This window comes from Corapipo altera, unplaced genomic scaffold (genome assembly GCF_003945725.1).
Source record: "Corapipo altera isolate COAL_440 unplaced genomic scaffold, ASM394572v1 79, whole genome shotgun sequence".
Taxonomy (NCBI): domain Eukaryota; kingdom Metazoa; phylum Chordata; class Aves; order Passeriformes; family Pipridae; genus Corapipo; species Corapipo altera.
This window is the reverse complement of record NW_020884927.1, coordinates 1,304,103-1,330,030: the sequence shown is the minus strand read 5'-3', so window position 1 is coordinate 1,330,030 and position 25,928 is coordinate 1,304,103. Positions and strand designations below refer to the sequence as shown.

The 25,928-nt window shown below is 46.3% G+C and overlaps 1 protein-coding gene across 1 annotated transcript in view; it reads left to right on the top strand.

Annotated features, from left to right (window-relative positions):
* ACBD6 (acyl-CoA binding domain containing 6) overlaps window positions 1-25,597 on the top strand; it is an 83,222-nt gene extending 57,625 nt beyond the window's left edge. Inside the window, exons 7-8 of the mRNA XM_027658563.1 lie at window positions 20,902-20,932; window positions 24,995-25,597. Of these exons, the coding sequence (XP_027514364.1) occupies window positions 20,902-20,932; window positions 24,995-25,149 (186 nt within the window). The 3' untranslated portion in view covers window positions 25,150-25,597. The remainder of the gene's footprint in view (window positions 1-20,901; window positions 20,933-24,994) is intronic.
* The last annotated feature ends 331 nt before the right edge of the window (window positions 25,598-25,928 follow it).

The window sequence follows — 25,928 nt, the reverse complement described above, 5'->3', positions numbered from 1 at the left end:
GTCTTGGCCAGGTGTGGTTTTCCAGCTGTCTTCCAGTCCAGCAAGATCCTTTTTGCTTCTTCCCTTTTTAAAATACTCATCCAGTTTTTCCCCTCCATTTCTCTCATGTGTCCTTCATAGCTACTGGGCAGCTACAGGTCTACAAAATGTTGGGTGTCCTCTCTTTGAGGAAAAAGAGAGAAATGCAGTAAATTTCTGATCTTTAGCACTGAGGGTTCTGTTCTGCTGCAAAAAAAAAAAAATCCTGAGCAGTGCTTTAGCATGAGATTCAGAAGGTTTCAAAGAGACATCAGTTAAACCTGCCTGCTCAGTGAGAGCCAACAAGTGGATCTTTCAGATGTCTGAGTGTTCCCTGGGGGTTCACATTATTAATATCTGCCTTATGACAAGGTGGCTGTGCTGATGCCAGGCTTTTTTTCCCAGCCGGCATGATTAATTTTTCCTTCCTTTCTTAATATCTCCGAGCCAGATGCTTCTAAATGTCCTCACAGGGGTGTATTGCTGTTCTTTAGCTGCTCCTCCTTCCCCCCACCACCCCTTTCCAACTAATTCTTATAATGGCTCTGGGGATGGCGTTTTGTAGCGTCACAAAAAGCAAAACTTTGAAAGCCTCCTGAGGTGACGGACTTGACACGTGCAGATCTGGCCTCCCGACGTTCCTGGTGGGTTTGAAAGCTTCCTGCCAGGTAGCCTGTCAATAACATTCCCCAGTTCAGAGTGGTGCTTATTTGCTTAGCACTTTACAGATTGTATCCATGCAGAACTGCTGAAATGCAAGTATTCCTGGTGGGCAGAATGACAGCGGGGTGTTGGACTGACGAGTCTGGAGAAAGGAAGTTCTGGCTGAGGAAAAGGAGGAGCACTCGTGTTATTTATGGAAAGTGCTGTGCATCTTCAAGCACTGATTTATTTTAAAGGCTTCCAAACATCGTGATACTAAAAAGGTCTTTGTTCTGCAGACAGAAATTAACTCTCCTTGTTCCAAAGTGCAGCTGCACAGGTTTGAGTGGCACCAGCTTGGGGAGAGAAGAGCTTAGCAAGCTCTACAGCAAACAGCTTGTTCCTCAGATGTTCCTACAGCCAAATCTATCCATTGGTACCCTTCAGACAACAGATCTGTGCATCTTCTGTACTTATCCATGGCTGTTCTCAGCCATTAGTGCACTCACCTGCATCTCAGGGGATTTTTCCTAGAGGAAGCAAAACCCAGAAGGAGAATAGTTATGGTAAATAAATTAGGATTTAGTATGTGTTAATATTGTCTTTGTGAGGTAAATCACTGGAATTAATGATGACAGTCTTAATTTAAGAAGCCTGGAAAATAGTGTTTCTTAATTTCTTACAGGGTAGGCTAAAATCTCCTCAGATCTTTGAAGTTCTGCTATATTTTTTTGCAATTTAACAGTGAGAAAAGGTGTGATATAAAGCAATGGATTTGCCAGTGCAAACAGAGCTGTAATTACGGGAATCAAGTCTTTACTTTCAGTCTCTTTTTTTTTGTGGCAAGGTGATACTAAGAATATCCTCGGAGTAAGGATGCTCTTAAGAGTATCCTAAGAAAAAAGCAGGAGGACTCATACAGCTTTCCTTTCCATAACAGACAGCTGGCCACTTAGCCATGTATCAAGCAGCCTCAGACAGCCCTTTGGCCCACAGCAGCGTGGGAATTAAGTTAAAATTAACCTGAGTTTGGAAAACAACTAGCACCACTTTATTTGTCCATTTAATTGAATTATATGACGCTGTGTAAGTATGCTGACCCACAGACGTAAATTGCTCCACCCTTCCCATTTCCCTCCTTAATTCTTTCATGCTAATGGAGCTGATGGGGATGTTGACTGCACAGATAGAGAGAGAGAGAGGGAAGGAGGCTGGAAATAGAAGGGGCTGTTCCAGCCTCATGCAAACCTTCCCCTTCAGTGAAATGCTCTGAGTGTCACAGCTGCAGTAACTGTGCTGTGATCTTTGTTGCCATTAAGCTGATTATATCCACTGAAGGATTCATCCAACTAATCCCACGATGCTGCAACCGGTTGCTTTATATTTAAACACTATTTTTATTTTCTTTCTAAGAAGTAAAAGTCAGTTCACTGGACTCTCAGAATGGATCAGGCTGTTACAGGGACCCACTTTTTTATGTTTGGTTAATGCAGGAAAATAGGGCATATTAATGGGCTCTGTGCATTAACGGATGTGCTCAGTTTGAGAGAGGTCTGGGCACACATTTAGGACTCAGAAGAGTCTGGTGTAATTTTGGGTGGGTGTACTGGGAAGGTGCTGTGTATTGCTGTACCTTTGGCACTGCATCATTTTGTGGTTTGCCTGGGTGGCCAGACCATATAGGCAGCAGCTCTGCATCTAAGAGTGACTCTAATGAGGGAGATTCTGACAGGTTGGATTGATTTAATTGATTTAATAATCAATTTAAATCTAGTTCTTGGTTATTTTTCTAAGGAAAGGTTGATTATCATTGGTTAGTAGTCATTAAAATATGTTCATTTGTAGCTAAATATAGCCTTTATAGTAAATTTAGTTCTTCATTTGCTAATCAGATACACTATGTCTGACCATGTTTGCTTAATTATGTAGTTTAATCCAGTCTATTCACATTCTTAATTTTTACATTTGAATCAGGCTGGAAAACAGCAAATTCTTCTCTGATAGACTATTAGTTGTTTTGTTTTGTCTTGTGCCCAGGTACATATGAATGGAATTAGAATTTAAAAGATTTCTACAAGGAAATTTTCAAATGCTTCTTAAAAATAAATTAAAATCACATCATACATATGATGGGTTTGCTTTTGAAGGGAAAAACTAAATAGAATTTTCTTTGTATTTATGAATAACATACTACTTAAAGGAGATGATGGCACATTCAAGTAGTCAACTTTCCTCCCCAAGTTTTGTTAACAAAATCAAGGATTTTAGGAGTAAAATGAAGGAACAACTGGAGAAGGACAATGGCCTGACATAGGCTTTAATTCTGTCATTAAGTATTCAGTGTTTGATAAAGTTTTATCCTCTTTTTTCATGCTGTCTGTTGTCTGCCCTGAGACTTTGGGCTGGACTTTGGCTGCCTAAGCAGCACGCTTCCCATGTTCCAGGCCAACTGAGAGTGGAAAGAACATGCCGTGCATTCAGCGACATAAATTATAGAGAAGTGTGCCTAAAGCCTTGCCATGACCTTCCTGCAGGGTTCTGCAGGATTCTCCTAATTTCTTGTCTTCTAAAAGCTACTCCTTCAGATTTAGTGGGTATTTATCACTCAGACACTTTACCTTTTTACAGCTCTCCCACGCTACAGGCGCGGCTGTTGTATACAAAAGCATATGGTCGTTCTTTCCATTTTCTCAGGATTTTAAAGCTAGTAGATCTGTTGTCTCATACTTAATTTGTATCCATTAGTAGTCCAAAGCTGGTCTAATAGCTCAAAAGAACAGTTATAGAGTGTCTTACCTGCTCAGTAGGTTTGACTTGATTTAGAAAGTAGGTATCAGGTGTGTGCTGCTTGAAGACATGTATCGTTTTTCACTGAACTGTAGGTATTTTATGGAATTGTATTCTGTTGGGCTATCACTTGGGGTGCCCTAACTTTGGATATATTAGGGAAGTACTTTTTATTTTAGCAGGGAAAAAAAGGCATTGAATTTCACCCTTCCCAGGCCATGATTATAACCAGCATTCTTTGGTTTCATAGGAGCTTCCAAAAAAGAATTGCTTCACAATTCCAAGTACAACTTCTTGTATAAACTTCAGGGTCCCTTTAGAACTTGTGGAACAAATTATAGTAATTCCTTTTAGATTTTTGTATTCAACACATAATTGACTCATTGACCAAGACTTGTAAAGCTGCCTGAGAGTGGTCTTTAGCAGAAGTGGAAGAAATCTGAGGATAACCATCCAGAAGGCAGGTGCCAGCCCAGTCGTGGTGGGTCTCCATAGCAGCTGGGAGAGTTTCAGTTCTCATCTTATGGTTTTCAACTTGTTTCCTTTCCATATTACTAAATTAAGGCAAGAATCTCACTAAATGTAGGCTTAGGTGAAGACAGATCTTACAAGAGGGAAGAAAAATTGTGGAAAAGGGGACGGCATGTCCTGATAGTCACAGCACAGCACTGGGAGCTCAGCATCCTGAAACTAATCCTGGCCACAGGCTGTGCTCCTCATTTGACCTTGAGCAAGTCAGACAGGGGGGTTTTTTTGTGTGTCTCAGTTTCTGTAACTAACATGGGAATACTATGTGCATATATCCCTGGGTCTTGCCTAGATTAATAAATCAATATTTGTAAAGTAAGGCTTGATAAATGCTAACTGTGTTAACACGTGTACTTCAGCCTTGCACAGAACTTTGGGAATGTGCCTGCATTTCTGCTCTGTGAGTGGGTAAGGTATGTGGGGGCTCTGGGCTGGGGTGGTCAGCAGTGAGAGAGACAGGTTTGGGTCATTTTCTTCCTCCCAAGGGACTGCCTGTAGCACATATCTGCAAGAAGGTCTTGAATACAACTTTTCCACTTAACATGCTCCCCCATCACCCACAGTCAGCAATGAGATTAAATTCTGTGCGACTGCAGAGGACGTTGCATGATTAAAATCCTCTTTTAGAAATTAATATGTACCGTCGCTCAGCAGTACTGTGCCTCCTCACGGAGAAGGGTATTGTCTCCTGAGCACTCAAGGTGTGAAAAGCCACCCAGGGAAGCTGTCTATCTTTGAATTTTATGCTGTTGCACAGTTGCTCTGATGGCGGCTACGACTGCATAAAAATCACAGGGACTTCTCCCTTCACAGGGTCACGGGCTGTGGGGTGAGTTTTGCAGAACAATTAATGGAATACGAAAAGGAGTGTGGGAACTACAAGTCCTGGTTACAGGACTTCAAGTTCTGTAGGAAAGGTTTGTCTTAGAAAAGGTTTTGTGAGGGAGAAGGATGGTCAAAGTCGATATTCACCCCTTCTCCTTAGGAAACGTCTCTCGTAACGGGGTGTTCTGGAGAAGAAAAACAAACAAAACTTTGTCCTCAGATATTGCCCAGCTCTTCCTTACCTTGCTGCCTGTATCAGCCCAGAGAAATACAGTAATCAGTGCATTTGTAGATGCAAATTGAGCCTTCAATTAGGCATCAGACATTGATGCAGCCCACAGAAGGGCTTTATACTTGCCTAAGCTTAGCAAATTATGTATGCGGGGCTGCTGCGTTTGGTACAAACTGAAGCTCTTGCGCCATCATTTCCATTCTGCTTTAGATGCTGGGAGACTTTGTGGCATGACCAGGAGGTGCAGTAAGGTGATTTATCCTGGATGGAATGATGGCTTTCTGGAGGAGCTCTTCAGGAAGCAGCATAGTTGAATATCCATGTTTAGCATGGCTAGGAGGCTTCCTTTTGCTTTGAGGGGGGGCTGCAGCACAAGTGGCTGACTTTGCTGAGAGATCTCCCTTTCCGCTCACATCCTTGGTGGCTGCAGCACAAAACAGCCAATGTTAGCCCATCCCACAGGTGTTCCCTGTTAAATAGACACCTAAATGTGATTCCTGTCAATTTAAAGCAGGCAGATGCTCTGCATCCCTGCTTCAGGCCTCATTGGTAAGTGCAAGTATATTTGCTGGTGTCTGTTATCCACCAAATGACAAAGTGCTGATGTTGCTAGCTCAGCCCATGGGGCTGGTGTTCCCTGAGTTCTCCTACACCTGCAGGGACACCCCAGTGGACAGGGGTTTACCCTACCAGGCTCTGTGTCTCCTTCATTAAAGCTTTCCTATCCCAGCCCTTGCCAGCTGGGATAGAAAGGGAGAATAGCAACTGTACCTTTTTTATAGCAATTCGTATTTTGGTTTAGATCTGGCTTGGTGGAGACTGGAGCATGTTCTCAGGTTTGTTCAGGGCTCCTTCAGCTGCAAGAGATTGTTTTAGGTCACTGTTAATAGATGGAAATCAGTGTGGAGGATGTTGGTCTATTCCCCTTTGTCTTTCTTTTATGGTTCATAAAGAAAACTTTGAGATTATTTGTTTATTTAAAAAGGAAGGGGGAGAATTCATCTTGTTTAAAGACAGAAGTTGTTTTTATCTCTGAGTTTTTTCTAGCATATATTTAGGAATTCATAAAAATATGTATTTGGGATGGAAGAAATCTCATTTGGTGGGATGATCTTTCATTTGAGAGTGTGTAAAACTGGCTTTACTTGCAGTTACTTTTTGCCTGGCATTTGAGTTTAAAATGCTGTTGTTAGATCACTCTTCCACATTGCCTTCAGACAGCACTTCACTCCTGTTGCCAAGGCTTTCAAAGAAGATTTCCTGTGAAATCAGGTTTTACCAGTTTAGGCTTTTTCTAACTTTAAAAAAAAAAAAAAGAGGTAGGAGAAGTCTTTAAAAAACATAAAGTTTGCAAATGTTTTTCTTCCCTCCATCAGTAATAGTGAGCTTTTTAAATATTGATCTTTTTCTGGACTGTTTTCCCTGCCAGCCTCCCATTGTGTTTGATTCCTCTTCCTCTGAAGTACTTACTCCCTGTTTGTATCTGATAGGATCTTGGGAATCAGATGCAATTTGGGCGTTGTACCTGGTGGCTTAAGGCACCTGTGTGTTTTTAGACTGTTCTTTTTTGTGTACAGACAGTGAAGTTGTTCTCAGGATGTGCACTTGGTGCACAGGAGCTGCTTTCATCCCATCATTCAGTCCCTCTTGCCTTAACTCCTGCTCTCCTGACCTGCCCGAGCCTGGCTCACACGCACAGCCCAGCTCCAGCTGAAATTCCCTTCCTGTAGTTGGAAGCACAGGGAAAAATGCCTCAGCTGGAAGGCACATGACATGTTCCCCCTTTTACAGGTAGGGAAACTGAGGCACGGGGTTTGTCCATTCTCTTTGGCAGGGCTCCTTCTCCACACACTGTGCTTTCCCTGGCTCCCTAGGGAAGATGGGCCAGAGCTAAGACTCTGAACACTTTTGCTGCAGGGACTGGATTATGTGGGAGGCTGGATTTGTGCTTGCTGCTTCATGTTCTGAGTGTGCATTTCTGCTAAAGCCTTTCCCTGGCTGCTGGCTGGCTCCTGGCTTCCAAGAGCTCAGCCCCATTTTTCCTTCAGAAAACAGAGGATCCGGGGGAATTTATAAGAGCACTAACTCAAAGCAGACACGTGGTTTCCAAAATTGAATCTGGCTTTCCACGGCTTTTAGCAGAAGGGTTGATTTGGGTCAAAATTAATGCAAACACTTGCGTAGACCATTTAACGTTTAGTTTATGGACCTGTTAAGGCAGCAGGATAATCCCTTTAGATTACCCATGTAATTCCTAGTGAATATTTATTTTAAAGTGACTTCAGTGCCCTTAGTCATTAGCGAAGGTTAGTAATGCCTCTCACAGCTGCCAGGCTCGGTGCAACAGCGTTTGTCAATGGGAGGGTTTCTCCTTTTATTCCCCCTTTTTTTTTGGTTTGTTTGTTTTTTAACATTTCTCCAACTCTTGCCGGCTTAATCCCACGAGCTCACCTCAAATCGCAGGGAAGCACCCGAGCTGCCTTTGCCAGTGTTGACTTCCACTTGGGTGAGGCTAAGGAGGGTGCCTAATCCGGGGCTTTTCTCCTGCTGTCTGCCGAGGGTGTTGGGTACACAGCCTGCGTGGGCTGTGGGGGGAGGATGGAATATTCTGCGGGTTCAAGGACACGCTCCCGCTTTAATGTGCGCAGACATGCTCCCGCTCGCTCTCTGATTGGCAAGGTTAACTCAGAGAGGCTGCAGCTTTTTAAACTGATTTGATTAGACCCACTACTTTATCCCATTCCCTCCCCCACCACTTGGCCCACCACCTCCTGATCCTTTTAACACAGCCCTTGGTCCAATAACCAGCCAGTCTGATTTATTTTTTTTTTTCACCCCCTTTTTCCAATTTTCCTGCTGAATTTTGACATTTTGTAAAATAGATTATGCAGCCCTACAGGGAAGATCAGGAGGCAGTATCTTAGTCTCAGGACTGGGTTTTATTGTGAGTGGTTGAGAGGCTGGGATGTGCCTCCTCTTCCTCACTCTCCTTGGCTCTGCACCTTTCCCAGCTCTCAGTGCACATGTGTGAATTCAGGGACATAAAGGTTTAAGGCTTGGACACTCCTTGCCCTCCAATTCCTCTTTCCTCTGCAAAACCAGGGCTGGGGAGAATTACATGCTCAACCCAAATTAACATGGCACCCCAGGTCCTCTTCTGCTCTGGTATGACGTGTTCACTGTCTTCAAAAATAAACATGGACAGTGTGGATAGAAAGCTCCCATATCCTGTAGGAGCAAAATAATCGTGTATTTCAGTAGCAAGCATTACTAGTTGGGATTACTTTGGGAGATCAGATCACCCGCAGCTTCCAGGCTGGCTGACAAGTGGGATGGGCTCTGAGGGGCCATGAGAAGCTGTTTTGGCACTAATGCCCTCAGCCCTTGGTACAGCAAGGGTGGAGTGGGCACCAGCCCAGCCTTCCAAGGGTCTGTGGCCCTGTTGCCATCTTTAGCTGTTGTGCTTTAGCACGTTGTGTGCTGCCAGTTTGCAATCCTGGGCTCTGCCTCTGGGACGCAGCTTATGTTTGTCATATTAAATATCTCAGGGGAATTTGGAGCCTTGTACACATAGGCACCTCTTGCCAAGTCTCTCTAGTCCTTCTGTAAATAAGTAAATAAATCACAGGTTCTCCCAAACCCAGAGAGCCCCAGTTTGCAGAACAAAACCACTGGAGAGTGACCAGCACTGCTGAATTTTTGGGAGTCCCAGACTGGTCCAGGGGAGGCTGCATCTCATCTCATTATCACTTACTTATTTGTTCACCAGACCTGATCTAAAATGATGTGTGGGCTAGTTGAGCAGCTTGGTGCTGGCAGGGTCAAAATCCAGCGACCAGGACCGACCCTCTGGAATCACCCTGGTGAAAGAGCACAGAATATAGACAATCCCCTACACACAATGTATTAAACCTTGACATGCTGCATTACTTAAGAGGTCTCGGGGAAAATTAAAACCCTTTTGACTGGGTTTTGCAATGCAGGGAAAATTTTAGTGACGTTTAAAAGGTTTCTCTTGTGTTCCTCTAATGGGATAAATAAAAAAAGGCTTGTTTTAGGCCAGCAAATGGGGGGACAATCCAATTTCCCTGATTCCATCAAGACACTCTTAAAGCATTAGCTTGTGCAGTTTTAAAAAAACCCACAACAGACTGACCCCTCTGCCTGATGGCTTTGAAAAGTGTCCTGATGTGGAGGTATTTATCCTACACCACATGCTTCATCGAGGCACTCCAGCAGCACTCTGAAATATACTCCTTTGTTATTAAACTATTTAGGAGGACAGCATGCACAGGAGGAAACTCAAACACCGGTTTATTATGTACTGCAGCCATCCACACTGGGGCTGTGCTCAGAGACTAATGTGTGATGACATGCTCTTTGAATTCAGTGCTTGGAAGGGGAAAAGGATGTCATTAACATTTCTGATCAGAGACTGAAACCTAAGTGTGCCCTTAACTTTCTGGTTTTAAGCGTAGTTTTGCCTCAATATAAATAAAGATTCCCCTGTGGAATATTATACTTGCAGTTTGTTTCCATCAGTCAGAAAGATTAATGTATCAACACTTACTCCAGAGGGGGCTCTGGGGATTGATAATGGGAGATACGAAGCCTTTCACCTCGAGGTCACTGGTTCAGCTCTGCCCCACGTCGGCCACCACCACCAGTACCTGCCATCTGCTCCTCCCTGGTGTGGAATGGGCTGGGCCCAGTTCCGGGCCCAGCTGGTCCCAGGAGGCTCCCTGGGCTGCTTTAGTAAGAAATGGGATGGACCTGCTCATCTCAGCCCCAGATGTGACGGCAGCCCCAGCCCTGGGCTCAGACCGCGCACCGCCAGGGAACTTGACCTTCTGCCATGCTTGTACAACCCATGAATGGTGAACCTGTTATCCCTGCCCTGTGCAGAATAACTCATTCAAAGAGTAGGACATCCCTGAACATAAATCTGTCTGTTATAAAGTTGGCTGCGGTTTTCCCTGGTTGCCTCCAGCTCCTGCTGAATTTCATTAGCAACACCTCTATTATACAGCACAAGGAGGGAGCAAGTGCTGCCTCTAGACTTTGAAAGAGCCCTTTAAAGTGAAGATCAATTTTGCATCTCACTAAATAAGTAATGACAGACCAAACTGCAAGTACTTAGTTCAGCTGTATTTTAATAGCACTGTGGCTCCATCGAGAAATTTCAGTTACTGATGTTGTTTGACGTCCTGAGGCAGTTTTCTCCAGACATTTTTCCTTTTTTTTCTTCAGTATTGGCACTTCATTAATAGCTGTTTGGAAAGCTGACTGTCTGTGAATAAGCAGCACCAATAAACCTTTTCCCTCACTATTTATTTCTCCTTTCTTCCATCGGGAAACAGCCCCAATGATCATAGACTGAGTTTTCAGAGTCTGACGTGTAGTTGTACATGGTGGTGGATGAGCAAATGAAAGAGCAGCTTCATGCCTTATAAAATAACAAATGGTAAATCAGCTACTAATACAATTCACAGAGGCTGCTAAAAGGCTGCTGAATGTCACAAAAACAGCAACCCTTTGAGGTGATGAGACGGGAGCTTCTTAAGTCAGCACGTGCAGTCGGCTTCTCCCTGGCAGTGGTCCACTTCGGGGCAGGATCCAGGCTCTGCTGCCTTCCCCCTGTGGCAGACAGCTGTGAGTGTGCAAACGTCCTCTCTAATTCCAGATTAGCCAGAAAGAGGAGTCCTCATCCTTAAGAAACAGTGCTTGGGAAGGAAAGGCTGTCTAGAGGCTGCAGGGCACAGCGCTATCCTGAGGTGCTTTGAGTTGTCAGAGCAAGGTTCCTGGCACTGGGTTTGTCTGAAGGAGAATTAAAAAAAAAAGTGCCTTTCAAGCTGAGGGCTGTGGCTACTGGAAGTCAGCTCCCCTGCTAGCCCAGGCTTCCCCAAGCTTGGCTTAATAAAATCCAGATCTCATTTAATGAGTTCAGAGGATGGTTCAGACCATCCCAACATGGAAAGTGCTGGTTTTGCACAGCAAGCCAAGGAAGGTTTATGGGACCAAAACAAGAGTCTCTGGAGTCTTTATCCTCACTGACTTAAAGGAGAAAAGGCTCCCTAGGCCATTAGCAGCACCTCTGCTCCTCCTGCAGCACACTGTGGCTCTGCTTTTATTGCAACTGTGCCCATCACCATCACAATACCACAACATCCCTGACAGTGCTCCAGCACTGCCATGGGATTCTTGGGAATTTCAGCTGACCTTGCTTTTGCCCAAATCAGGGGAATCAAACTCATGGGTTCATATGGGCACTGCTTTAGCCCACACAGGGGTGGTTTCCCTCCTTTCTTTTGGATTTCTTCCTCTCTAATGGTCATTCAGTTGTTGGCTTTAAATGACAGTTTATACAAAGAGGACGCCCTGAAATGCAGAGTGGCAGCACTGAGGCCATTGAAGATGACAATTCAAAGTGCAACATCTCCTTGGCCACCCAGGGCTGTGGGTTCAAGCCTGCAGAGGAAAAGAGGTTACTTCCAAAGCCCTGAATCCCTTTAAATAAATATCAGCCAGCATTTGCCTGCCGTCAGCAAGGACCGAGGTGAACCTCAGTGGCAGCAACGCTCTCGGCTCCCGCTGTCTCCCGTCCAGCCTGCTAAATTTAGCAGCCTAATCAAGCTTCCTTCCCTCTCTTTAATCGGGTGGAGCAAGTGGCATGTTGACTTGCTGGTTGCCGCTGGATCCCATCCTGCTCTCAGCGTTCCAGCCCTCGGCAGTGCCCGGGGCAGCCATATGTGGGGGAGCAGCATGACTGATGGGCCACCTCGGCAGCTCTTCCTCCTAATCTCTGTGCTCCCACCCACACGTGCTGTCCTGATATCCGACAGCCGGTCCCACGCGGGCACGGGGCCAGCAGTGACTTTACAGGCTTTGTGGCAGAGATTATTTAAAGGAGATTAACCCTTCTAAACCCCTTAGATTTTAATTATTTCTGTATGTATTTATAAAACCTGCAGTCTGCTAGTTCCAGGGCACAACTGCCCCAGTCCCCATCCTTAACCTGGATTTGTGAGTATACAGCGCAGCCATGTTACGGGGCAGGGGCTGGGCTGGACAGGCCTCACTGGACTTATTTATTTGTTGCCATTCTGGAACAATTCACATCTGGGATGAAAATGAAACATTGTGGTTTCAAATTGTAAAAACAGCTAATAATTTGGATGACTTTCAAATACTAACAGGGCATTAATTGAGTTGTTTGAGTCAATGCAACGTCTCTCACTAATTATTTTGGTTAGGGTAGCTCTGTGAACACGAAGGACTATGTACATCTCTGAAGACAGGGCTGTCTGTAGGGCTGATACACTGGAAGCCAGGAGTGGGAAGGCCTGTTTCTTTCATTCAGTCTCCTAGCAAGATTTTTATATGTATAATGATGCTGTGAAATCACGAAGTCTGGAAAACTGTCATGGTTAGCAGGTACTGGAGGGGGGAAAGAAGGGAGGGAAAAAAGGGTGTGCACCTCTGTCCTCTCATGCTTTCTCTCCTGTTAGTTGTGTTAGTCAGTGCTGGGCTAATTAGGTTGTTGGAGTAAAGGAGTGACAGAGGGAATGTTTCCACTCTGCGTGCAAGCTGTAAAATCTAAATACAGGTGGAAATATCTTATTTCTGTTTCACAGCACAACCTGGCTTATCTCAGGTGATGCACACCTTAGATCTTTAAAAGTGTAGAGAATCATAGACTCCTAGGAGGGGATTGGAAGAGACCTTAAAGATATCTCATTCTAACCCCCTGCCACAGGCATGGACACCTCCCACTAGATCAGGTTGCTCCAAGCCCTGTCCAACCTGGTCTTGAACTCTAGGGATGGGGCAGCCACATCTTCTCTTGGCAACCTGTGTCAGTGCCTCACAGTAATACCCTCACATATCTGCCTGTTCTGTAAATGCAAGCATAAAAGGTGGCTGTTAGAAGGAAACAAACCCCACAGCATTATGGACGTCAGTGATCTGAGAAAAAAAGAGGTCATTTTGAATGCATTTCTTAAAATCAGATGAATTTTATTTATTCTTGTCTCCCAAGCAAGGAAATAAATGCAGACAGTGCCAAGGAGTCCATAAATAATTCTTTTTCTTGGAGAATCTCTTTAATATGCACACTGTCCTGCTTCTGTAGTAGTGAACATTTGACCAGTAGCAATTAATTTCTTATCACAGTCTTTCTATGAGGTAAGAAAACATTAGTGTCTCCATTAGGAGGTGGAGAACAGGAGCTCTCCCAGAGCGAATGATGTGCCCAGCTTCATTCTTCTGCCCCAGGGCTTGCCAAGAGCTGCTGAAGGGAGAGGGCATTGCAGGGATGCCTCTCCTGCAACCTGGCTGGGTGCTCCTCTCCAGGCAGATCCATCCTCCTGATCAAATGATAGACTCAGAAAACGTTCAATATCTGTATATTTCAGGATAAATGTCGCTAAGCTAATGAATTTTCAGCAGCTTACTGTGAAGCATACAGTATTTCCTTTAATGGCAGATGGGAAAAGGGAGAAGGAAAAATAATAAAAGTCCCTGGTATAAATCTTTTCTGTGTAGAAAGGATGAAAAGAGAGTTTCTTACTGAACTGACCTTATGGAAAATAGCGTGTGATCCCATAGCATGTAGATTATTAGGCAAAGTGTCCCAAAGGTTAATATATCTTTTCTCATTAAAATGGGTAGGATCTCCAGCTGAAAGTGCTGGACCCGTGTGTCCAGCCCTGGGGAGGGGGAATGGGAAAGCAAAGGGTTAAATTTCGGGGCTGTAGAAGCAGATTGTGTTTTCCTTCTATGATGTGGGCTGACAAGACATCAGTATTCTATTCATCTGTTGGGAATTAGGCTGTTAATCCAATCAATGACTCTTGAGCTAGCTGCAGCCTGCCTCCCCACTGGGGAACAATCGGATCAGACGGGAGATTGTTTAAGAGCACAGAGCGGTCCCGGTGTCAGGTGGAATTTCCAAGCGTTCCCTAGTGAATTGGGGATGGGAAAGCTGTCTCAGCCCATTTATCCTGCCCCTTAAATAACCAGGTATCTGCCTCAGCCACGCTAAAGTGATAAAGCAGTACAGGAGCGACTAACTTTTACGCGAGGAGGGGGCAGGGAAGCACCCTGATAGGAGAGATTTTGGGATCTTGCCCTTTGGAATACCATCCTCTTCACAGCCTGGGATCACGTTTGCGTGGTTTGTCAGAGTCTGGCTCAGCCACAGCGCCGTGACACTTGTTACAGCTTTAGGCATTGACTTTTCCAAACACATTTTTGATCCCCGCAGCTTCCTGGCAGCTTTTCTATTGCACCAACACACTTGTTTGATGACCAGCAAGATGCCTGGTGCTGGAAGTAACAGGCAGCAGCAAATATTCTTTGGATAACCTATAAATATGTCCAAACACACAGCTGTGCACAGAGTGCTGGCTGCAAAACAGGATGAAAATACTCAACAGCAAAACAGCCCTGAGAGTTTCGGTGCTGCTGCGTGAGCCGCTGTGTAGGTTCAGAAATCGGTTTGTTCTGCAATTAAAGACAGCCATGTCTGCATTGGGATATTGAGAGCCTGTATCTGTGCCAGCAGCACTACATGCTGATCATAGTAGATGTGATAAATCCCACTGAAATTGCACTTGGAAATTTAGGTACGGCACCAGTTAGAAACTAGGGCGATGAGGGATTAGTGTAACCCTGGCACACTGAACTCCTCAGGCTGGGGGCGTTTGGGTGCATTAGCAGATGCAGACTCCAGGAGGGAGCCAGTGGTGCTTCCTGGGCATCCTGTTCTCTCTGAGCTTTCTTAGAGCTGCTTTTAACTCCAAATTAGTGCTCCTAAATGAACCATGAGTATGAGCTCTGGCAGCAAATACGAATAGGGAGGTCCCCAGACAGAAAGATCCCCAGCTCATAGGCTTGGCTTTAAAGGGCTTCAGCATCCCTCTTCCCTTGATCATAATTTTGAATCAAACAAAAGCTAATGCAATTTTCCTTGCCTTTCAGTAGCAGATTGTGCTGTAAGGGTTCATGCCATTAGAAATGTAATAATTGCTTCTCTATGCAGATCTAATTTATCTGTGAGGCACTTAGAAGATAGGCCAAATGATAGCCTGGCAGTAGACTCTGGAGAATGGCCCAAGAGGTGATGATAAAAATCTGTCTAGCACCTTCCATCCTCGGGGATATCTGCCCAGCACAATGCAGGAAAAGTTCTGAATGGTAGGAAGGGGGCAGAGGAGAGAGCTGAGAGCTCTTGGGGAGGGACAGCTCAGTAAGAGAGGGGTCCCTGCCAAACCTACCCACTTGCAGGGGGAGGTGGAAGTTAACTGAGGAACCAAACTTTGAAGATACCCAAGCCCTGCACTTACCAGCCTGGGCTGTTTGCAATCTCCAGATAAAAGCTGTTCATGACCAGTGCATGGATTTTGGTTTTTCTTCTGCCAGAAGTATTGTATGTCCCATCCTTGGGGAGTGCCTGAGCTGCCTTCAAGCTGGGACCAAGGGTGTACCTGGTGATGTCTCACAACAGCCTATGCCAACATTAACAGCCATAACCTTACAAGCACTTCACAAACACCAGCCAACTAATTATCCCCATATGGACCACCTACTTAAAACACCTGGTGAAGGTGAGCAGTCACAAATATATTTTGCTGTAGCAAAACCAAAAGTAGGGAGAAAACATAAAGATCTGCTTTATTTTTCTGGGGTCAGAGCTATTTGGGATCCTAGACTTTGGCACAAAGCTGTTGGATGGTCTTGTTCCTCAAATTGCACTGATGCTGGCATTGCTTTAAGGCTCAGGAGGCAACTAAAAAGCAAAAGTCTATGTGTATGTGGGTGCACACTGGCCTAAGATAGGGATTTTAAAGGAACAGGATCACATGTCAAACTAAACCATCGCTTTTCTATGCCAGCATTTGCCACTCCTCTATCTGCTTCACTTGGGCAAGCATTCAATTGACATGTATTAATGTATGTACATGTACAAACCCAGTCTGCTGCATTCAAAAGCAATGTGAAAATGAATATAAAGGCTGGGTTAAGGCCACCTACTGAATTGTTTGATGGAGTTCAGACTGGTTATTTTAACCCCCATTGCCTGGTTTTACATATTTATTTGTGGGTATTAACATGTGAATTCTGGTGTGCTTTTAGCTGTAGCCTCACCCTCAGTCTTGTTGGAGATAAAATTTCTGAGAGAGAATAAGAAGATGATGAGGTTAAAGTAAATTGTTGGGAAGTTGAAGTCTAAAGTGGAAATAAATGAGAAATAAAACCCTTTTTAAAAGTGGAGGGAAGTATTTTCTTGCTATTTTTCATCTCCCTGGCCTTGAGTGAGTGTGTGTCGTGAGGCTGCAGAGATTTATATTACAGCTCCTAAGCACCAGTGCTTGTTCAGAGGCTGTATTATTCTGGCCCTTTTTATTCACTCACCTTCTAAAGATGTAGTGTAAATATTTATCTTCCCTCTGGCCCATCCCTGCTGCCCAGGACCCAGCAGCTGTTAAACACTCTTATCACCGCATCGTTCTTATCTCCTGCGATCCCTGCCAACATTCGGTGCCTGTCAATGGGAACGAGTGTACACCTTGAAATTTGCCACAAATGAACAGAAAAAGAGGTGACATGGGGGGAAAAATACCTTAAAATGAAAAGCACAAGTGCTATCCCTCAAAGGGAAAGGACAGTGTAGATGTTTTCTGCTGTGCTTTTCACGGTGCGCTCACGGTGTCTGCGCTTGGGGATGTGATTGAAGGCACTGAGATGAGGCCTGTGTGGAGCAGCACTGGAGTCCCCTACAGACTCTCGTGCTGGTGTGGAGGCTGTCCAGTTCATTATCACCTTCATCACTGGTCAGGCTGGACCAAAGCTCACCCAGGTAACCATCATGGACTTGTTCTTCCTCTTTCTCTACTAAGTGCTTAGTAAAACAGGTGAGATGCAGAAGAGGTGGTGTCTCCCTTAGGGCTACCCTCCCTCTCACAGAGATTTCTGCACACAGCTTGTAATGAGGCAGGTCTGGACAATCAATGTTTACAGCACACTGTTTAAAACTGTCCTGTGAAGCCACAGCCAAACGCTGGACACTCAAGGTCTACTTGCAACAGCAAGAAACAGCAGCTATGTTTTATAGAGTGTACAGCATCTCAGTAGGGCTCAGCTGAGCCGTTTCCGTGTCTCTGCCCTTCAGTCCAGAACTTGTGTTAGGTTAAGCAGGGAACAGAAATTCCCAAGGAATGAACATGGGACGGCAACACCGATATAATCCTATCACTTATGAGACAAAATTGACGTACAGTAGCCATAGTACCACTTAGCGGATAAGACAGTTGGTCCATCTGCGCTCGGTCCATCTTCTCTCATTTCTCTTGCTTAAATTTCTCAGGAGCAGCACAAAATCCTGTTATCCAATAAGTTATCCACTGGTAGTTGGATTTTCATTGAGTGACATCTGTCGCAGACCACTGCATGTAGGAGGTACTGCTGATTTTGTAGCATCTTTTGTTTGGATGGGTTTGGTGGACATGGACATTCGGGGTTTGGTTTTGAAGTATTTGGAAGTGCTCTCATCTCCCTCAAAGCTGTGCAGCTTGGCTGTCATCCAGGTGTGCCAGGAACTTGTAAAAGGCATCCAGGATGGCACCCGACGTTAGGAGGCAAGGAGAAAGCTTGGAATCAGATCTGTTGTTGGTCAGTAACATTCATGTGTGGGACTGAGCACTCTTACACTTGAGTGTGTAATGGTCTTTCTTTCTTTTCTGATTGTTTTCTGTCTACGTGTGTGGGTTTCTGCCATTTCCAGGAGCTCCTCCTTTCTATAGATGGAGCATTGCTGAAAGGGCTCTGGGACAGGCACCTATCAGGGCCTTGCAAGCCTTTACAGAATGTGTATTACTGATTTGAGCCTGGCTTTTCCCACCTTTTGTGTTGAAGTTCACTGAATTAGAGCAGGTTTCCTCCTTTTTAACCTGTCACACTGACACATCCCAGCTAACACGTGATGATGAAAGGGCATTTCTCAGAGGCATCCTGGCACAGAGCAGAGCTTGGCATTGTACACTGGCCCTGGAGCTGCTCATCCCTTCTTCTGCACTCCCCAACATCAGCTCCCCTACTCAACACCTTCTCTTCGGTCCATCTGCTGAAACTATCCATCTGATCACAATCAGCATCTCTGTTCCTTGATCGCTGTCAGCATCTCTGCATTCCTCCTGGCTGTGGAGGATGCGCTCCAGGTGCCCTGCTCCTGACTGGTGCCACTAGGATGAGGCTGCACCAGGTTGTCCCTGTCCACTCACTGGGATCACTCATCCCAACAGAGGCACATCCTGGGAGAAGAACACACTGCACCTCCCTAGGATGCTCTAGGAACCGCTGCTTTCTGTCTCATGTCGGGAAATATCCCTTGCATCAAGGCCATCTTAATTCATCTTCCGCGCACTGTGTTTCATTGCAAAACAAACATTTCCAGCTTCTCGTGGGCAATATTCATCTCACATAATTCCCACAATGGGAGCTGTAATCCTCACTTTCACAGCCAATCTTTGATTAGTCTCCAGGTGTGACCGTTTTGCTCTGAAGGCTCAGCGTTGCCGTACCTGGAGCAGCCGGGCACGTCGGGCTGCGATTAGCCACGGTGCTCCAAAAAGCCAAATCAAAGAGGGATTGAGATCAGCAGCTTCCCGAGGGCATTTCAAGGCCTTTAGTGAGTGACCACGCTAAAGCTTTTTCCATTTACCTGGATTAAAATTTGTCACAGAGGAAATACAAGCAAATAGCACAGCATCTGAGGAGTGTAACAAATAGCATTTGGCCAGCCCGAACGCTCAAAGGGGGGTGGGGGGAAATCCACAGCGTAAATAAAGTGCAAACCATGTTTGCATAACATTGGATTAATAGTTCTTTTTAAAAAACCACACTGGGATTAAAGACATGGATCTCCTATGCCAGGACTCGTGCTCCCTCCTTAGCCCAACAGATGCCAGGAAGTACATCTAAGAGAAATAAAAAGCCTCGTTAGATCCAGCCGGCTGCTGAAGCAGCAGTGCTTTCCACAGGCCTTTGGAAGAGGAACAAATGGCTGTAGTATTCCTGGAGCAGTCCTGTGTGTTTTATAGGGAGTTCTGCAGCAAAGTGTTCCCGTGGAAAAGGTATTTCTGCTGCACAGCTCCAGTGCCATTCACCTGTGGGTTTTGTCAGCTGCAGTTTCGAAGGCGGTGATGCAGAGGGGAGCTGGCTTCCCATCCCCCAGCCCACATATCTGACATCCTGCCTTTCCAATAACTCATCTGGAGTGCTGCTGCCTCTTCTTCCCCAGCCCTGCTCCATATTCTGCTGAAGTCAGTACCGGCCCTGTCACTCCTCCGAGCAGGCATGTGCTTAAGGAATGCTCGGGGGCTCTGGCTCAGATCAGTTACCTTATTAATGTGGAATAATCAATGGATACCGTCCTTGATTCCTTCAGTTCTTTGGCTTGAGGTATCTCTAATGACACCCATTTGCATTATGTCCCCGCAGTTTGGGCAGAAAGAGGCTCCTGAAATGAGGAGTCTTCAAACACTGGTGTGAGTTCACTGATGTGAATGGGACATAGTGGCACATTCCTTTGCTTGGAAAAGACATGAAATGGATATTGAGGCAGCAAATGCCTGTTACATCTGGCTTTCCTCTTTTGTCTCTGTTGCTGTGGTTGTTGTGTTGGTGCAGTGTCCCAGAGCAAAGGGTGGCACCTCCCACCCTGAAACACAGATGATTCCTAGTTTTTCAGCTCAGCAGGGTTAATATCAAACAGAATAGCAGGTGGGAAACCAGAAGTCTCCAGCTACGGGTGAGATTTCTACCTGTTTTCCTGTTCTCCTTTTCCCTTTCGCCTGCTCCAGAATCCACAACAGACACCAGAATTTGCACCTTAATCCCAAAGATGATGGTAATTAAAAACTTAAGTCTCCATAGACAGATGCAAATAAATTAAGGAGGCAAAGAACTGAATTAGAGGCTAATCCTGATGGGCTAGTGAAAGCAAAGTGGCCAGTAATTCTTTCCTTCTGTTATTTCACCTGTTCTGGTGGCAGGAGGAGGCTGTGGCGGTGTGAGGTGCCTGGGTGTGCACTGCTGGATGTGCCACATGTGCTCTCTCCAGCAGAGCCTGGGGAGGGACACAGGAGCCTGGGAAGGGGACACACTTCCCAAAGCACTGCAGCTGGTGCAATGGTGTATGTGTTAAGCTGGAAGAGGAGGCTGTGTGCCAACACCTGCAAATCATGTGGTTTGCTTTGCCCTTGTGCTGCAGGTGTTTCACAAGCATGAGTTCGGCAACGTGCTAATCCCTGAGCACTGTACCCTTCCCTCACCCAACAGAACCTACCTGGGCTTTGGGTAGACGTAAATTCTGAAGAGCAGGAACCTAAGATTTGTTCAGTTGGAGAAAAACTGGATTTTTTTTCCTTCTGTGTGATCCTTTGTGCTGAAGAGTGCAGCACAGTGTCCCGGTGCTTTACCCTTCTCTCAAGTAGGCCAAGGCTGGGCTTGCACTGAAACATCTTGCACTAAAGCATCAGGATTAGTGAGAATCCCAGAGTAAGGCCATAGGACTGAAATCCTTCATTTTTATGGGATGGAAGCGATAACACTATGAACTGAGTTACACTCAAGTCATGACGTGATCCACGCACTCTTACAGGTGGATAGATATTGATTATCTGTCAATATGAAGTGATGGTAGATGATGATTCAAATCCCAACTGTCAGGTAGCTGAACGTCCTGGCCTTTTTATCTAGTCAATTAAAACATTGCTGTGATTCAGCTTATTTATTTAAAACTGTGATTTACTTGTGTCCCCACGACATTGCCTGTACCTCTAAAATCAAGTCTCTCTCTCTTTTTTCAGGATGGGGAAGGCCAGACTGCACTCCATTATGGTAAGCTGCCTGTCGTCTTCATTGTCCTCTCTAACAGGATGGATTTGCAGCTGGAGTAAATGCTCAATGCACAGAAAGCAAATTTCAGGAGAAAAATGAGCAGGGAAGCTGGATTTGATTACCTCCGCCATCAAGTCCAGCATGGTAGGAGTAGGAGCTGTGGGAGAAGCAGCAAGGAAGACTGCTGTCTTCCCTTCCTTCTCCTCTGCAAATGTCACCTTAAAGCCTTCCTTTACCCCCAGTTAATGATGCAGAGTTTTCCTGTACACCTGTGTGTCTCTAAGATGTGGTTGTGCCACCTCCAGAGCCAGGAGTGGCTCTGATTAGGGAATACCAAATCCCTGGGCCTTCAGGGAGGATCTGTATCAGTTTTAACAGGTTACACAGGTGAGGGGAAGGGGATGACCAAGGTGGCCTCCACCTCTACGTGTCCTGGTGACAAACCTGTTTGATTGCAGCTGAGAGAGCAGCAGCTTCTCTACTACAAAAATCAGCAGAGGGAAGTCACAGTTACAGGCTAATTAGATACATGATTTTATGGGAGTCTTTAATTGAAAGATTGTCCTATCTCCAAATGAGACTGAAGTGATGCATGCGGTGCTGATGTGTGGGGGAATATGAAAAAAAGTATCGATTTAATCTGGATCATAATTTTTTCCCAAAATTAAGACATAACCAGTTATTATTTTGTACTCTCTCTTGATGCCTGTCACTGTAATTAAGAGCATACTTGTCATTCTGAAGTGTTTGTGTCTTTCTCTCTCTCCCTGATCTCTCCACAAGGACATTAACAGGATGGCAAAATTGCTTTGCAGAGCATCAGTCCAAAGCACAGCATTTGGATCTGGAGCTAAACTCCCAGATTCCAGGGCCCCTGAACTGAGGCTGTAATTACAATAATGTGTGATTTCTCCCCATGTCATCTTTCCTGTAGGATACTCTATTTTTCAAAATCCTATCATTGTGACTGGAGCAGTGAATCTGCTGCTTAGCACAGCGTTGTCCACAGATTGACAACACTTAAAATGCCACATTGCCTCCTTCTCTGCCTAATCCATTCCACGTTTTGGGCTTTCTCTCTCCTGGGAAGATGCTTTCCCTGCTCCCAACTCCAGGACTGACATCTGCCTATGGAGGAGTACACATCACAGTGGGTACATTACATTACTGTAGGTCTTGCACAAGCATAGCACATATATAACTTATCCATGAGAATCTGATTCAAGCAAGGCCAGTATGTGGAAAAAAAGAGTGGATGCATCACCTGAGTGTAAATTCTGTGGAGGTGGATCACTCTGGCTGGTGACTGAGGCAGCCTGTTTAACAATCAAACAAACATAACTGATTTAATGAACGTTATTTCAGAAACAGTCTCTGATCCACCCTGACAGCTCAGATATTTCAATAGTGGCAGTTTACCATGGTTTTCTTCCCAAATCCTTTGAGTGTTAAAATTTTTTCCTCCCCCTTCCCACCTCTCTTCCCTGTATATTGTCTTAGGGAGGCCTTTTTGGCACACAGGTCCAGTGTGTCCATGGGTGCCCAGCTATTCCTGGTGACCATCACTGCACTCAGGCCATCCTCATTCCCTTATCTGATCATAAATCCCCCCGATCTTGGAAACAGCTTGTTAAATGAGGGACTGGTTTGAATTCAAGTGCCTGTTGGCCTGAATGGAACTCACTGAAAACCCCCCAATACCATTTTGGTCAGCACTTCACAACCAAGCTGTTAATTGCAGAGGAGAGGCGTGAGAGCTCCTATGAAAACTGTCTCTGAGCTGAGCAGTGCCTTCACAAGGCCTTCCCTTTTGCTGGAGGCTGTTCAGGGAAGGGTTAAATCCCATCAGCAAGGCCAGCGAGGCAGGCACTGCTTTTAGGGTGTCTGCATCCCTTTTTATGAGGCGGCGTGGCCTGACAGCTGTCCTTGTGGTGACAGCTCTCCTGATTACAGCCGGTGTCAAACTGCATCCTGCTGCGGGTTATAAATCCTGCCTCCTTCCGATGGGCGCCGACCCCGGGTTTAATCGGAGGTTAAGTGGAGGCCATCGGCAGCGTGGTCCGGAGGCACCGGATCACCGGTGGGACCCACTGCCGGGCCCGCTCTGCCCCGGGCTGGTCACTCTGACCATGGTCTCCCTGCTGAAGGGCCTGTTAGCCTTCGGCTCCTCTCCATCCATCCATCCACTCACCCACTGGGAATACTGAAATCATTGCTGCTGCCTCTCCCAGAGGAAATCAAGGCTTCTCTGAGCCGTGGTGGCCACGTGGCCGTGGAGTGGGCAGGCTCTGTATCCTCATGGGCGCTCCGGCTTCCCTGCAAAGCACCATCTGTTCGGCTCTGTCTGCGCTGTGGCAGGGCAGTGGGAGGGGATGCTGGAGGGAAAATAAATAATAAAAAAAAAAAAAAAAAAGAATTCATCATCTGAACCCTGAGGATTAATGGAGTCGGGAGGCGAACTGCGCTGAATGGAAATTCATCTTCACCCGTGCCAGTGTCAGGGCTGCCGCTCCGGCCCCTGACAAATCGAGGGTCCCAGGGTGCCATAAATCCACCAGCTGTGCTCATCCCCTGGGATGTCCCCAGCCCACTCAAGGACATGGGCTGTGCCCAACGGTGGCACCAGACGAGAAAGTTGCATTTCCCTGTGTGGGCAACCAGCTTCCCATCCCCAGAACCTGCCACAACAGCTTCCTTGGCATCTCTGGAAGTCTGCTTTCTGCAAAGGGATGTGCCCCCCGGCTCTTCAGCTCAGCCTCACCCACACCCCCCACCTGCTTCCTCACCAACCCCTTCCCCCTTTTTTCCTCCTTGTTTTATCTTCAGTATAAACTCCAATTGCACATTGACTTTATTTTAATGAGATATTGCTGGATCAGTAGAGAATTGCAGAGTAATGCAAAAGACTCTCTAGTTACTAAAAGAGTCCGTCAGTTGCATTATAAAAGCACCCAAAATACAATTAAAACCAATTGCTAACAATGCAAGAGGAAAGGTACCACCTTCACAGCCTCATAAGACAGTTTTGGCTTCTCTAGGATCTGCTTTGCATGGCCTTAAGGGAAAATCCAGGGTCTGGAACTTCAACTGATATCAGCCAAGTCCATCTCTTAAGTGCTAAAGAGTTTTCCTGATTTTCCTGGTTCTTTTATTTTTTTAGCATCCTTAGGTAGGATTGTTACATCCTGGGGACAGAGAAGAGCTCAGGTCAAACTTGATTCTATCTTGGCAGAGAAAATCAGGGATTTAGAAACAGTTCCTAGTGGAGGTGCAAGTGTGTGTGCCATTACCAGCTGTCCGAGGGCACAGACACAGCCCCTTGGAGCTGGTGCTCAGGGAGGGGATGGCCAGCAGCTAAAAACCATCCGAAGTTTCTGCAAGGAGAAATGATGGATGAAAGCCAGGAGCAAGGCAGTTCTGATGATGTCCTGCCTGGAATGTGCTGCCTGTGGAGCCCTAGGAGGTTCAGGAGGCAGGTGAGGGGCGGGGACTTACAGGGATGTTATACATAAATAGATACGTTAGATATAGATATAGGTATAGATACAGATAAATGCATTATAAATTGTTGGTTCAAAAGCAGACAGGGTATGCTTTCCCAGGTAGCCCTTTGGGGCTCTCTACAGTGCTGCACCAGCACTCTGGGGCCCTTCCCAGGGTCAGTCTCCATTCCTGGATGTGAAGGAGCCCTAGCCAACTGTGCCCAGGCTCCCTCTGTGTCCCAGGTGATGCCGTGCAAACCCCTGGGCTCCCGGCAGCTCCGTGTCTGGGCTGTGGGCTCTGGGGTGCTGGTTGCACCAGTAACACCTCCCCTGGACTTCTGGCTTTGCTCTCACTCTGTCTTTTCTCCTTCCTTTGCACTATTAAATCCAAAGTAATACATTGTGTACTGAACACTGCCCCGAAAAATGATCTGCTGCACCGGGCCAGGTGCTGAGACGGCGTTTCCTGCCTCCGGCACACGCATGGGAAGTCGCCAGCTACAGCCACCGCTCCAGCAACGCCCATCACCGCCGCCTCGGGGCAGGATCCCCAGACTAACCCTTCCCTCTCTCCCTCCAGCTGCCACCTGCGAGTTTTTGGACATCGTGGAGCTGTTGCTGCAGTCGGGAGCAGACCCCGGGCTGCGGGACCAGGAGGGCTGCCTGCCGGAGGAGGTGACAGACTCCAAAGCCATCACTTCGGCTCTGCAGCAGCACGTCACCGGCGAGCCCTGACCCTGCGGGGGGACAGAGATGCTCTGCAATAACACCCCTTCCCCCCCTCCCCGCTGCCCTCCCCAGTCGCCTCGGGTGTTCAAGGGGACCTTTTAGAGCACAGGGTTTGGCCGGGCTCTCCAGCACGAGGGCCAAGCACATACCCTGGGCAGGATGGGATCAGAGTTCTGCATGCTCTGACATTTATCAGTATTTGAGGGGGGAGGGAGTGGGGAGAGGGCCTGGAGAAGGCCCCAGGAATTATTTTAATGTATCAGACACAAGTACTGCATTGGCTGTCTCACTGGAGCAGCCTGGGCTGACTGGTCGGCTCCTCCATGGGGAGGGTAGGGTTGCTGGGCCAGGTGAGGGATGCTCATCTCTCGCTTTCAGGTTGAACTTTGGTTTATGGTTTTTTTTCCCCTGGGTCCAAACGAAATATTATAAATAAAAGCACAGTGTCGGGATGGAGTGTTTGGGTTTTTTATTTTTTTTCCTCAGGGAGTGACTTGATTCCTTGGGAGCAATAAGGATGGGAGGTAGCTCAGTGTTGCCACAGCTCTGCTCAAGCTCTTGTCCTGTGGAGAGAGGCCTGCAAAGACAGGAGGGTCATACAAGTGTCTGTCTGTCCCTCTGTTTCTCACATAACACATGTTGCTAACCAACCCTTCCAAGCTGACAGGACTTTTACCACATCACACAACCACTTTGTTGAATAAAATGGCTTTAAACCCTCACCTCCATAATCAGCTCCAGGTCCTCCTGCCATGTACCAGTCCCTGGAGTGGCTCATTCAGAGC